The sequence below is a fragment of the Sorex araneus genome, chromosome 1, assembly GCF_027595985.1.
Source record: "Sorex araneus isolate mSorAra2 chromosome 1, mSorAra2.pri, whole genome shotgun sequence".
NCBI lineage: Eukaryota > Metazoa > Chordata > Mammalia > Eulipotyphla > Soricidae > Sorex > Sorex araneus.
This window is the reverse complement of record NC_073302.1, coordinates 39,042,577-39,056,204: the sequence shown is the minus strand read 5'-3', so window position 1 is coordinate 39,056,204 and position 13,628 is coordinate 39,042,577. Positions and strand designations below refer to the sequence as shown.

The window sequence follows — 13,628 nt, the reverse complement described above, 5'->3', positions numbered from 1 at the left end:
AGCACTGAACTGTCTGGCCCATTTGGCCAAGAATCACCATAGTGTCCCCCTAAACTCTCTGCACACTGCTTGGAAGTCCCTTACACACAAAAAAATGAAAGTAGAGGGAAGAGAAGGCATGAATACAAAAATCTCACAGGGTGCCTACAGAACTTCACCTTAGTAGACTGAACTGAAGATTTTTGTGGCCTAGTACTGGCAGGCATTTGGCAGATAAGACTCATATAAAGAGTAAAATTTAAAATCTCTTACAACCTAATAATAAAAAGACAAGTTTCTTGTTTTGTTTGTTTGTTTGTTTTGGGGCAACACCCAGCAGTGCTCGGGGCTTACTCCTGTACCTGCATTCAGGATAACTCCTGGGTGCTCAGGAGACCATATGGGGTGCTGGAGATCAAACCCTAGTTGGCTGTGTGCAAGACAAGTGCCCTACCCACTGTAATATTGCTCCAGTCCACAAGTCCATTTCTTTTTTTTTTTTTTTTTTTTGCTTTCTTTGGTTCACCCCCAGCGATGCTCAGGGGTTACTCCTGATTCTAAACTCAGGAGTTACTCAGGACAGTGCTCAAGGGACCATATGGGATGCCAGGGATTGCACCCAGGTTGGCCGCATGCAGGGCAAATGCCTTACCCGCTGTACTATCACTCTACCCCCAGCACAAGTCCATTTCTTAAGTGGATGAAACAGGAGTCAACAAATAATCGCAGCCCTGTCATGTTCTAAGCACTGTATATCGGTTGTAGGGACATGAAACTGACTATGTCATAATTTCTGGCCCCCAAAAAATGAACCTCTAGTCTGGGAACAGATATGTACACCTAACAGCAGGGAACCCTGTCCATTATAGTGTTGCTGCTGCTGTTACTGTTATTTTCTTTCTTTTTCTTTTTGTTTTGTTTTTTTGCCATACCCAGCAGTGCTCAGAGGTTTCTCCAGGTGGTGATCAGGGTTGAGCTGTGCTGGAGATTGAACTTGGTTCCAGCCCTTCAGCTCTCTCCCTGGCCCACCTTTGTTCTTCATCCCTGCTTTCGAGGATCTACTTTCTAGACACTTTCTGTGTCACTATTTTTCCATTTCACTGCACATATGACCCAATAATGGTTTTGTGGGTCAGAATAATAAATTCTTATGTGTGTCTACTTATGAATGCCCCTTGAAAATGGTGCTTTAAATGGGGGAAGTGGGACAGCCATTGAAGATCAATGGGTGACTGAAAGCCATAAAACTACCTGAAATTACTGCTGTGTGTATCTCTATGCTGCTTATCCAAGGCCTCAGATTATGACCTGGACGCTGGGGAAACCTGGTGCTATCTGTAAATGAAAACCTTCACTTCAAGCTCTTAACTCACAGAATCTGTGGCTCTTAAAAAAATTATAAATTATGTATAAATAGGTATTTATCATACCCAAATGAGAAAATATAGTTGTAAAATGTCAAGTTAAATTAAAAGGATTCAAAATCACTTAGCAGAGATAAGCACTGTTAACATCCTGTTGGAATCACTTTCAGATTTTACTCACATGTGTATTGCTATGAAAATATTCCCCCAGAATGTACCCCACTACCAATTCAGTTTAATGCTAAATCCCAAAGACAGTTGTCCTAAGAGGTGATGAGGCAGGGAGATGACTCAGAGGACTGGAGCAGATGTGCGCATGCAGAGGTCCCAGGCTCAGTCCCCAGTACCACATGGTTCCCCAAGCACCACCAGGTATAGCCTTAGTGGCCCATAATACCACGGGGGGGGGGGGCATGCAGCACTGCAGCATGCAGTCCAGCATAAGACTGGCCTGCACAGCTGGACCAAGTATTGCTAAGAGTAGCTCCCAAGCTCTCTAAGCACTGAGTGGAAGCTCCTCCTCCAATAAAGGTGTGATCTTTGGAGGGAATTAGGTCTTGCAGACTGAGCATTCATGAATGGGATCAGTGTTCTTATAAGAGTATCTGGAGAGATCCCTCATCCCTTATGCCATTTGAGGACATAGCTATGAACCAGAAAGAGATCATTCACCAGAATGAAACCATGCTGGTAGTACCTTGATCTTGAACTTCCCAGAACTGTGAGAAATAAATGTTCGCTATTTATAAGTGACCCGGTTCCTGGTGTTTTGTTAAACCAGCCTGAGAGACTAAGACTAAGGTAGATAGACAACTTTTCATTTACAAAAAAGAGTGTCGTACTATACATGCTGTTTGTAATCTCCTAATTTTACTAATTGAACTCAAGGTCTTACACATGCTGGGCACGTGCCCCTAACCCCTGAGCTATCTCCCTGACTCTAGTGTATCAACATTTTTTCCAAGTAAACAATCGTCTCAACAATCATGATTTTAGTGAGACACTGTTCTATATGTTTCTTATTATAGTTAGAATCTCAGTGTGTTCCCATTTTATGTTAGCTTTGTGGCATATATGTTGAATTCAAAGTTTTCTTACTTTGAACAAAGATATGGGAGGACTGAAGGAGAAATATGTTGTACATCATATCAAGACTTCCCAATCCTCCCTCTCTGTACTATTTTTTACTGTTTTTATTAAGGAACCATGATTTACAATACTGTTAATTATAACTTTTCCTACATGCATCATTTCAATACCACATCCATCACCAGAGAGAGAGCCTCCTTCTCTCCACCAAGTGTTGCAGTGGTCCTTCCTAGACCCACAGCCCCACCCCTAGGTTTACTCATTTCTTTTTTTTTCTTTTTTGCTTTTTGGGTCATACCCGGCGATGCACAGGGTCACTCCTGGCTCTGCACTCAGGAATTACCCCTGGTGGTTCTCAGGGACCATATGGGATGCTGGGAATTGAACCAGGGTCGGCCACATGCAAGGCAAACACCCTACCTGCTATGCTATCACTCCAGCCCCCTAGGTTTACTCATTTCTGTTTTTTGTTTTTTTTTTTTTGCTTTTTGGGTCACACCCAGCGATGCTCAGGGGTTACTCCTGCTTTGCACTCAGGAATTACTCCTGGCGGTGCTTGGGGGACCATATGGGATGCCGGGGATCGAACCTGGGTCGGCCGCATGCAAGGCAAACGCCCTACCCGCTATGCTATCGCTAGGTTTACTCATTTCTATAGATAAAATCTACACTTCCAATGAATTTGGCCATTTGTTGTTCCTTTACTGTGTTTCTTTATATCCCATATATAAGAAAACCCTTTCTCTACCTTTTTTGTTGTGGTGGTAACATATATACATCATTGATGAGTAAAGCTAAATTTCTGAAATTTCACCAAATTGTAAATCAATGATAACTTGATAAAAAATCAAAACGATAACTTTCTCTTGTACAGGTATGTAAATTTAAAAAATTAATCACTGTATCAATGTATCACTGTCATCCTGTTGATCATCAATTTGCTCCAGCAGGACCAGTAATGTCTCCATTCATCCTGGCCCTGAGATTTTAGCAGCCTCTCTTTACTCATTCTTCCCAATGGTGCCGCATTAGAGGCTTTCAGGGTCAGGGGGATGAGACCCATCATTGTTACTGTATTTGGCATATTAATATGCAACTGGAAGCTTGCCAGGCTCTCCCTCGTTCGGACAGTAAACTCTCAGTAGCTTGCCAGGTTCTCCAAGAGGGAGAACTAGTTTATCAGATGTCTATCATATATATGTGCATGAGGCATCTTCCCCATTCTACTAAAACTTTCCGTTCAGATTTCCCCTTTGAAACCCCTCCCGGCATCTCAATGTCACTGTCTTCTCTTCTGTGTCTCGTATGTTCTTAGTATGAATAATTCTATGCTAATCTACATTTTTCATATAAAATTTACATGAAATAGATAAATCTGATATACAAATTTTTTCAGATAAACAATTTGGAAAGAGGAGAGGGCAATTTAAAAGAGAGAAAAAAATTTTTTTTTATTTTATTGAATCACCAGGAGATAGTTACAAGCTTTCATATTTGGGTTACAATCTCACAATGATCAAACACCCATCCCTTCACCAGTGCACATTCCCCACCACCAATATCCCCAGTATACCCCCCCTTTCCCACCCTCCCCCTGCCTCTATGGCAGACAGTATTCCCCCTAATCTCTCTCTCCTTTTGGGCATTGGCTTGCAACACAGACACTGAGAGGTCATCATGTTTGGTCCATTATCTACTTTTGGCATGCATCTCCCATCCCAACTGGTTCCTCCAGCCATCATTTTCTTAGTGACCCCTTCTCTATTCCATCTGCCTTCTCCCCTCAGCTCGTGAAGCAGTCTTCCAGCTATGGGGCAATCCTCCTGGCCCTTGTATCTACTGTCCTTGGGTGTCAGCCTCATGTGATGTTATTCTATACTCCACAAATGAGTGCAGTCTAAAAGAGGAATATTTGAACAGACCTCTAAAAGTATGAAAGTTGCATTTTATTCTAAGAAGGGAATATTTGTTTTATGATAGAAAATATTGTAATATTGATAATACTTAAGTATCTGCATTAATAAATAAAAGATTAGAATAAAAATCTCTTTGAATATGAAAAAAATCACCTGAATAGACATAGGACATTCAAGTACGTCCTTTAATGCTTCTTGTAAATAATAGAAGCTTCTTTATTATTGTAAAACTAGTTTAAAGGGCCTGGAGTGATAACACAGCGGGTAGGGTATTTGCCTTGCACGCAGCTGACCCAAGTTTGATTCCCAGCATCTCATATGGTCCCTGAGCACCACCAGGAGGAGTAATTCCTGAGTGCAGAGCAGGAGTAACCCCTGAGCATCACTAGGTGTGACCCAAAAAGGACCAAAAAAAGAACTAGTTTAAAGGCTATGAATTCCCTAAGCTTGCTTGTCCATGAAACTTTATATTATTCCTTCAAATCTGAACGACAGTTTAACTGGATAGAATATTCCTGATGAGTTGTTCATTTCATTGAGTTTTTGTGGGTTTTATTTTTTTCCCTACATGCCACCATTCTCTTCTGGCTTGTAGAGTCTCACTTGATAGATCTGCTGTGACTCTTCTGGGCTTTCTTTCATATGTAAGTTCCTTTTTTGATATTTCTGCTTTCAGTATTCTCTCTAGGACTTTTTCTATTTGGGTCTGTTTCCACAGGGATCCTTTGGTTCTATTGAATCTGGGTGCCTGCACTCCTTAACACTGGAAAATTCTTAGCTATGATTTCTTTAACTAGTGTTTGTTCATCAAATTTTCTTCCTGTTCCTTAGCGAGCAACTCTGATGATTCTTACATTGTTCCTCCTGAACTCATCCCATAGTTCTCTGGTGAGCTATTCATTTCTTTTCAGACTTTTTTTCTGTCTTATGTGGTTTCCATTTCTATTCAGGCATTTTTTGTCTTCTGTGGTATCCTAAAGATTTTCATCATCTTACCTTGGAGTTTACCCTCTTTTCCTCAGCTGCTGTTGTTTTGCTGCTCTGACCCCCTATTAAGATTCTTGTATCACATATTTTGCTCTTTATATGTCACTTCTGATTATAGTTTTCTCAGTTCCTTTCTCATACATTGTGCTTTGCTGACTATCTGTGCCATGGGTTCTTTGAATTCATCAAAATTCCTCATCATGGTGTCACTAAGGTCACTCTACGAATTCGCAGAGCTGGTTGGTGCTGGTAGAGCACAAAGGTTTTATTTGCACTGATTGTGCTTCATGGGCACAATGTGTATTTGCTCTGGATCTTTATAGTTATCCCCATGGGAGTCTCTGAGGGATTAGGCTGGATGTGGTTCTTTCCCTTCTCTGCTGGTCTTCACCCAGTGATGGGAGGTATAAGTGTGAGCTCTGTGAGGTGTGATGAGTCTAGATGTTGTATAGAGACCATATTTCAGGGTATCTGGAGTTAGGCGCTCTCTCTCTCTCTCTCTTTCTCTCTCTCTCTCTCTCTCTCTCTCTGTCTCTCTCTCTCTGTCTCTCTCTGTCTCTTTCCACCTGAATATTGAATCCAGGGTCTCTCACATGCAAGGCAACTGTTCTGCCACCAAGTACATCCCTTGTCCCTCTTTCCTTATTCTTAACCTCATCTCAGCAAAACCAGCTTCCCTTCAAGGACTTTGTTAAGATATGTTTCACAGGGGCTGGAGTGATAGCACAGCGGGTAGGGCCTTTGCCTTGCACGCAGCTGACCCGAGTTCAATTCCCAGCATCCCATATGGTCCCCTGAGCACCACCAGGGGTAATTCCAGAGTACAGAGCCAGGAGTGACCCTTGTGCATTGCCAGGTGTGACCAAAAAAAGCAAAAAAAAAAAAAAAAAAAAAAGATATGATTCACATACTTTAAAATGCTGTTGTTTCTATTGGGGGTGGGGGAATAGCTTTATTTTGTCAAAGTGGAGTGTGATTTGCAGTGCTGGAATTAAATACAAGGTCTTACACATGTAAGGCAAGAGTTCTATTACTGAGCTGCATCTCTGGCCCCAAATTCTGTAGTTTTGATTTTATTCACAGACTTGTACAGCTACCCTAAAAAGAACCTCTATATTCATTAGCAGCCACTCCCCAGCCCCTAAACTTCCCAGGCAACCACTAATCAACTTCTATTTCTGTGAGTTTGCCTATGCTGACATTTCATGTAAATGGAATCATACAACATTTTACAAAGGCACATTTTATGACTGGCTGTTTTTACTTAGCATTTTTAGTTTCGTTCATCTTGTGGCATGTAACAGCTCTTCATTCATTTTATTATGTTTTATTCACTAAAGTTCCATTACAATTATGTACCACATTGTGTTTATCCTTTCATCAGCTGATGGGTATTTGGGTTGTGCCCACTTTGGGCTATTATGAGTGATGCTGCTATGAACGTTTGTATACAAGTTTTTGTATGAATGTATGTTTTTATTTCTTGTGGGTAGTACCTAGGAATATTGCTGGTTTATGTGGTGTTTCTGTGTTAAAATTAACATTCTGAGCAATTGCAACATTTTCCCCAAATTGGCTGTATCATTTTCTAGTGCTTTTAGCAATGCTTGGCGGTTCCAATTTCTTCCCATCCTCACTAGCATTTGATACTGTCTTTTATCTTAACCATCATAGTTGAGATGAAGTGAAAACTCATTGTGGTTTTTATTTCTTTAATGACTAATGATGTTGAGCAGCTTTTCATCTGCTTATTGGTCCTCTGTATGAATTCTTTGGCGAAATTCCTATTCAGGTTTGCCCAGCTTGGGAGTGTGTGTGTGTGTGTGTGTGTGTGTGTGTGTGTGTGTGTGTGTGTGTGTGTGTGTTATTTTGGTTAGATGTGTCATCAGATATATGTCTTGCAGATATTTTCTTTCATCGCCTTTTTTTAAGGGGAGGGGTTAGGTTGGGGAACTCCCAAGCAGGTCCCTCACAGTGATTCTCAGCCAGTCAGGTCAGCGGTTCAGTGCTTGGGGACCTCCAGGGCTACACCTGGTGTTGCTTGCGGGGGATAATGTGGTAATGAGGATCAAGCACCTTAACCCCCTGTACTATCTCTCTGGACCTTCATTTTCTTGATGGGAAGAATGAGGTCTTAATTTTTTTTTAATCATTATTATATTTTTAAATCAGGGCCACTCCCAGGAAAGCTCATCCTGGTGTGGCCATCATTGCTCAGAGCCATTAAGGCTACACCCAGCAGTCCGATGGTGGCCAGGGCAGATGACAGGAACACACCTCACACGTGCTAGGCACACGCTCTGCCACTTGAGCTATCCCTAACAGCCCCAAGGATTGTCACTTTTATATAGCCCTCCTTATCTTATATTTACTTTTGTCACTTGTGCGTTTGGTGTTTACCTAAGAAACTGTGACCTAAGCCAAGATAATGAAATTTACTCAGCTGTTTTCTTGGTAGTTTCAATCTTGTCACTCAGTTCTGCCTCTAGTTTCTGCCTTTCTCCATCCGTACCCACCACTCCCATCAGCACACAAAGGCTGAGAATCCCAACAAAGGATTCTCTCTCTCAGAAAGGAAAGGAGGAGGAGGAAGAAATATGATAAATGCTTGTTTTTTAATTTTAATCTAGCAGCACAAATAGTTGTGATTTAAGACCTTGTCCATGATACATATTTATTAGTCAGTAGAATTCTCTCTTTTATGTAGTACCTGTTTCATGGCCTTGAGCAATTATGATTTGCCTCTCCCTTTGCTACCCTGCTACCCTCCACGTGAAGAGCCAAGATCCTATGGTCTAATAAGTACATTTTTCCAATTGATGGTATTAAGTGTCCAGCTAAATGATGGAAAACTTGTGATGGAGAATTTGAATTCAGAGTGAATAGGAAGAAGGAGGAATGAATTAGGGAAAAATTGACAGAGGGGCTGAATAAGGAAAGACTGCGCTTGGAGGGATTCTGCCGAGATAGCCGGTCTGCCTGGGAGACAGGTGCTCAGAGTGGAGCATCCTCGGGTGTGTTCTTGAGGCCAGGAGATCTTGAACAGAGAGCTTTCTGCTCATCAGAAGAAGAACTGGGGAGAGAAGACTTCTCGAGGACCACCCCTTCTTCCCTCATCCCAACCCCCAGTTCTAGAAAGTTCTAGCCTAAAACTACATAGAAATGGGCACTGCAGATCATCTGTGTTCTGAGCTAGAGCTAGGCTGCTGGGCCTCTCTGTCAGGCTTTCTGCAGTGGCTGTGCTAGAGTGATATCAGAAGAAATAAAGGTAGGCTCCTACCCGCATTGAGAAGGAAAGGTTGGCCTCAGCCATGCTTGCACTCACTAATGCCCAACTCTGTGTCTGTGCTCATGAAGCTCCGGTGTAGTCACCGGGAAAGGAGCCTTCTCGCACAGCATCAGAGAGGGCAAGGATTCTGGGGCTCAGAGGAGAAAAGCTGTCCAAGGTAAAAGCCACTTAGTCAAATGATAACAGTACGGGGTTTTTGTTTGTTTGTCTGCTATCTATTGTTTGCGGGCCACACCAGGCAGTGCTCAGGGGCTACTCCCAGTTCTGTACTTGGGGTTTCCCCGGTGTGCTCTGGGGCACTAAAAGACGCTAGGCTTCAGGCCGGGGAGATGTTCAAAGGGCTGGAGCATATGTTTTGTATGGTGGAGCCTGGGGTTCAATCCCTGGTACCACATGGTTCCCCAGGAACAGCTCCCAAGCAATGAGCATGACTAGGTGTGACCAACCAAAACAAACAAGCAAAAAAATAAATAAAAATAATAATATATAGCACAGTGGTTGGGCGTTCGCCTTTCACACGGCCAACCCGAGTTCGATTCCTCCGCCCCTCTCGGAGAGCCTGGCAAGCTACCTGTGCATATTGGATATGCCAAAAACAGTAACAGTAAGTCTCTCAATGAGAGATGTTACTGGTGCCCACTCGAACAAATCAATGAGCAATGGGATGACAGTTATATATACATATATATGTATATAAGGGTTGGAATGAAAATATAGTGGGTAGGGCCTTGTCGTGGCTGACCCAGGTTCAATCCTCAATACTCCATATGGTTCCCTGAGCCTGCTAGGAGTGATCCCCGAATACAGAGCCAGGAGTAAGCCTTATGCATCACCAGTTGTGGCCCTAAAACCCAAAACTAAAAAATAAAAGAAATAAAGACCAATCAGGACATGGGCCAAGTCTTTTGTGACCACGGAACATGGCGAACTGAAGTGAAAGGGACCTCCAGAGCTGGGCGCGTCAGTGCAGACAACATGGTGGGCCTGGCGCTATTGTCACCGCCATTTTGATTCCAGTCTTTTCTCCTCCTCTATCTTCTCCTTAGAAAATGACATAGGGAGGGGGATTGGAGCAATAGTACAGTGGGTAGAGCATTTGCCTTGCCCACCCGGGTTCAATCCCTGGCGTCCCATATGGTCCCCTGAGCATGCTAGGAGTGTCTCCTGAGTGCAGAGCCAAGAATAACCCTTGAACATCTCCATGTTCAGCCCCAAAACCAGAAATAACAAAGAAAGAAAATGACATGGGGAAGGGTCAGCCCCTGGCTTTCAGGGAGGTGACCTTAGGTTCCCTTTCTCTCCCTCTCTTTCCAGGTGCCAAGCTCTCCTGATGAAATGTGTTCTGCCCCACTGGGCTCCGGGGGCAGTGTCTGGTGCTGTTGATGCCCTTGTTCGAACTTTCCAGAATGGATAGTCCCCCCAAGCTGTCTGGAGAAACCCTTATCGTCCACCACATCCCCCTGGTGCACTGTCAGGTTCCAGACCGGCAGTGCTGTGGCGGGGCGAGTGGAACAAGTGGGGGCACGAGACCCCATCCGTTCTGTCCACCTGAGCTAGGCGGCCCCCAGACTGATCAGGACCTGGGCCAGGCCGACTCCCTGCTCTACAGCAGCCTCCGCTCCGCCCCGGGGGGAACCACACGCTCTGCAGACAGTGCCAAGAGCAGGGCTCGGGATGGAAGGGGCACCGGGGGTCCCAGAAGACACAATCCCTTCTTGCTGCAGGAGGGTGTGGCCGAGCCAGGCCTGGATGACCTGTATGATGACAGCATGGCTGACGGTGACCCCCAGCAGTCCTTCCACCTGCATGAGACTGGCCAGCCCACCTTCCATCTGTCCTCGTTCCAGTTGCCACCATCTGGCCCCAGAGTGGTCAGGCCCTGGGGGGCAACACACAGCCGAACGGGAGTGGTAGAAGGCCAGGAGCAAGAGCCAGTTGCCACCTTGAATGCCCAGCGGTGCAGTACTAACCACTGCTGCCAGCCAGAGCTGGACACAGAGACGATGGAGTTGGACGAGTGTGGAGGGCCTGGCGGGAGTGGCAGTGGCGGCGGAGCCAGTGACACCTCTGGCTTCTTTGAGCAGGAATGGAAGCTCAGTTCAGATGAGTCGCCCCGGAACCCCAGATACTCTGGCTCAGGGCCCCAGCACTGCCGCTGCAGCAGCACGTCTAGCCAGTCGGAGGCAGCCGACCAGTCCATGGGCTACGTGAGCGACTCTTCATGCAACAGCTCCGATGGGGTGCTGGTCACCTTCAGCACCCTCTACAACAAGATGCACGGCAGCTCCCGGGCCAATCTCAACTCTGCCCCGCAGTCCTGCAGTGACTCCTCTTTCTGTAGCCACTCGGACCCCGGAGCCTTCTACCTGGACCTACAGCCCTCCCCAGCAGAGTCGAAGATGTCTTGCGAGTCCCACCACCCTGACAGCGGAGAGAGGGAAGGCAGCTACGGCTGTCCTCACGCCTCCTCGCCTGAGCTCGATGCCAACTGCAACTCCTACCGCCCACACTGTGAGCCATGCCCAGCTGTGGCTGACCTCACCGCTTGCTTCCAGAGCCAGGCCCGTCTGGTTGTAGCCACACAAAATTACTATAAACTTGTCACCTGTGACCTATCCTCCCAATCCTCCCCAAGCCCGGCAGGCTCTTCCATCACCAGCTGCTCTGAGGAACACACCAAGATTAGCCCTCCACCTGGCCCTGGCCCAGCCCCGGCCCCAGACCCTAACCAGCCCTCCGAGTATTACCTATTCCAGAAGCCAGAAGCCCAGTCAGAGGACCAGGAAGCAGTGGGATCCACAGCCGAAGCAGCCGCTCCTGTGAGCCCAACTGTGATCGAGGGACAAGTCTACACCAATACGTCGCCCCCTAACCTTAGCACAGGACGCCAGCGCTCACGAAGCTACGATCGCAGCCTTGAGCGTAGCCCTCCAGTCCGCCTCGGCTCACTGGAACGCATGTTGAGTTGCCCTGTGCGCCTGAGTGAGGGCCCTGCCACCCTGGCAGGGCCTGGCTCCCCACCCAGGCGAGTCACCTCTTTTGCCGAGCTTGCCAAGGGCCGGAAGAAAGCCGCAGGATCTGGCTCCCCGCCACTTCGAGTGAGCATTGGGGACTCCTCCCAGGAGTTCTCACCTATCCAGGAAAACCACCAGGATAAGGTGGGCCCGCTGAACGAGGGCACTCACTGTAGCCATAGCCTGCCCCCCATGCCTTTGGGGCCAGGCTTGGACCTAGTCAGCCAAGACCCTTGGGCCATCCAGGTTTGTCAGGGCCCCCAGTCTAATGAGATGCCATCTGCTGGCCTCAGAGCTGCTGGACAAGATACACTGGGCCAACTATTGGAGCCAGAGCCTGCTCTCCCAGGGAGCCCAGCCAACAGCCATACCCAGAGGGATGCACGAGCTAGAGCTGACGGTAAGGAACCTTGAGGCTGGACAATGCCAGGAGATGTGCACGGATCCCTCAGACAGGGCCCTGCCAACCATAAATCTAGACCACCTGCATTACTTAGCCTAGATCAGTCACCATTCCAGTCCAGGGCATGCCCTACAGTAATGGGGGACAAGGGGGAAAGAAAAGGACACCAATGAGCTAAAATAACAGGCCTTAGAGATTGATGTATTAGAAAAAGAAGTTCTCAAGAGTATGATTCTAAGTGTGAATAATACTGCTACGGACTGTAATCACAGACAGTGATTTACTGGGAAAGGGGCTCAGGTGAATCCAGTTTTAAACACTGAAGAATTTGCAGCATATGTTTATCCAGCAGGCAAACAGCCTGAATGTCCATGACGTTCATTCTTTGGTCAGTATGAGCCATTCTTCAAAGAGCCAGAGACCAGACACTGGGCCCTCAGGCCTGTTTTTACTTAGTTAATAAAAACAAACCTCTTTTGTTTTTATTTTGTAATTATCTTATAAAGGCTCTGTGTGAAGTGGATGCTGGTGATAGATGAGGGGAACAAGTTCTGCCCTTGAGGAATTCCCTCTCAGGATAGAGACCATAAGGGAAGGATAGCATTAAAATACAGTGATGGGGGGCTGGAGCAATAGCACAGCAGGTAGGGCGTTTGCCTTGCATGCGGCCGACCCGGGTTCAATCCCCAGCATCCCATATGGTCCCCTGAGCACCACCAGGAGTAATTCCTGAGTGCAGAGCCAGGAGTGACCCCTGTGCATCGCCGGGTGTGACCCAAAAAGCAAAAAAAAAAAAAAAATACAGTGATGGCCATGTAGGGCACCGAGCTGTGAGTGGAATCGGGATCCAGCTGTGCCATGAGAGAGAAGGATGCAAGCAAGGTTAAGTTAAAGCACAGTCTGGAAAGACGATTAGGACTGGACTTTGTGGGGATTTGTAAGAATATTATAGGCACGTAGAATAGACTCTACAAAAACAGAGAATTTGATGCTTTCCAAAAACTGCAAATAATTGGGCATAACCATTGCGGGATGTGAATGGAAGGAACCACTGAAGGATTTCAATCTGGGAAGTGACTTTTTGTTTGTTTAGAACAACTTGGGGGAATGTCTTGAGTTTCATTTTAGAAAGATCACTGGTTTGGGTGGGAAAGTGAGTTGAAAGGCATGCCTCCCGGGAAGTGAGGAGACCCCCAGGATTGGTGAATGATTGAAATAAAGAGGACAGTGGAAGTGATGAGTGGATGAGAGTATCTGGGAGAGTGTGTGGAAGTATCATAGGAACAGGAACACAATACTTGGATATGATGATTTAAGGGCTGAGCAGATCAACTCTCCAACGTGATTATAAATAATTAGCCAGGAAAACACTGGGAAAGTCAGGTTTTAGTGAAGTCATAGGAACCAGAGAGAACATTCCAGAAAAGAATGTGGTTCAACCAAATGAGGTCTGGGGATAAATTACTTATATTAAGGCTAAAAAATCTTTCTTAATTCGTTTTTTGGGTTGCTTATTTTGGTTTTGTTTTGGTCAGAGAGTCATCCCCAGATGTGCTCAGGACTTACTCATGGCTCTGTGGTCAGGGA

At 45.8% G+C, this 13,628-nt stretch overlaps 1 protein-coding gene across 4 annotated transcripts in view; it reads left to right on the top strand.

Moving 5' to 3' along the window:
- Window positions 1-13,628, top strand: part of RUSC2 (RUN and SH3 domain containing 2) — a 67,697-nt gene that overhangs the window by 43,154 nt on the left and 10,915 nt on the right. For 3 of the 4 annotated variants that reach the window (XM_004600219.3, XM_055143469.1, XM_055143420.1), the window contains exon 2: window positions 9,939-12,038. The exons of the other annotated variant lie outside the window; for it this stretch is intronic. In XM_004600219.3, the coding sequence (XP_004600276.2) occupies window positions 10,007-12,038 (2,032 nt within the window). In that variant the 5' untranslated portion in view covers window positions 9,939-10,006. The remainder of the gene's footprint in view (window positions 1-9,938; window positions 12,039-13,628) is intronic. 4 annotated transcript variants of the gene reach the window in all.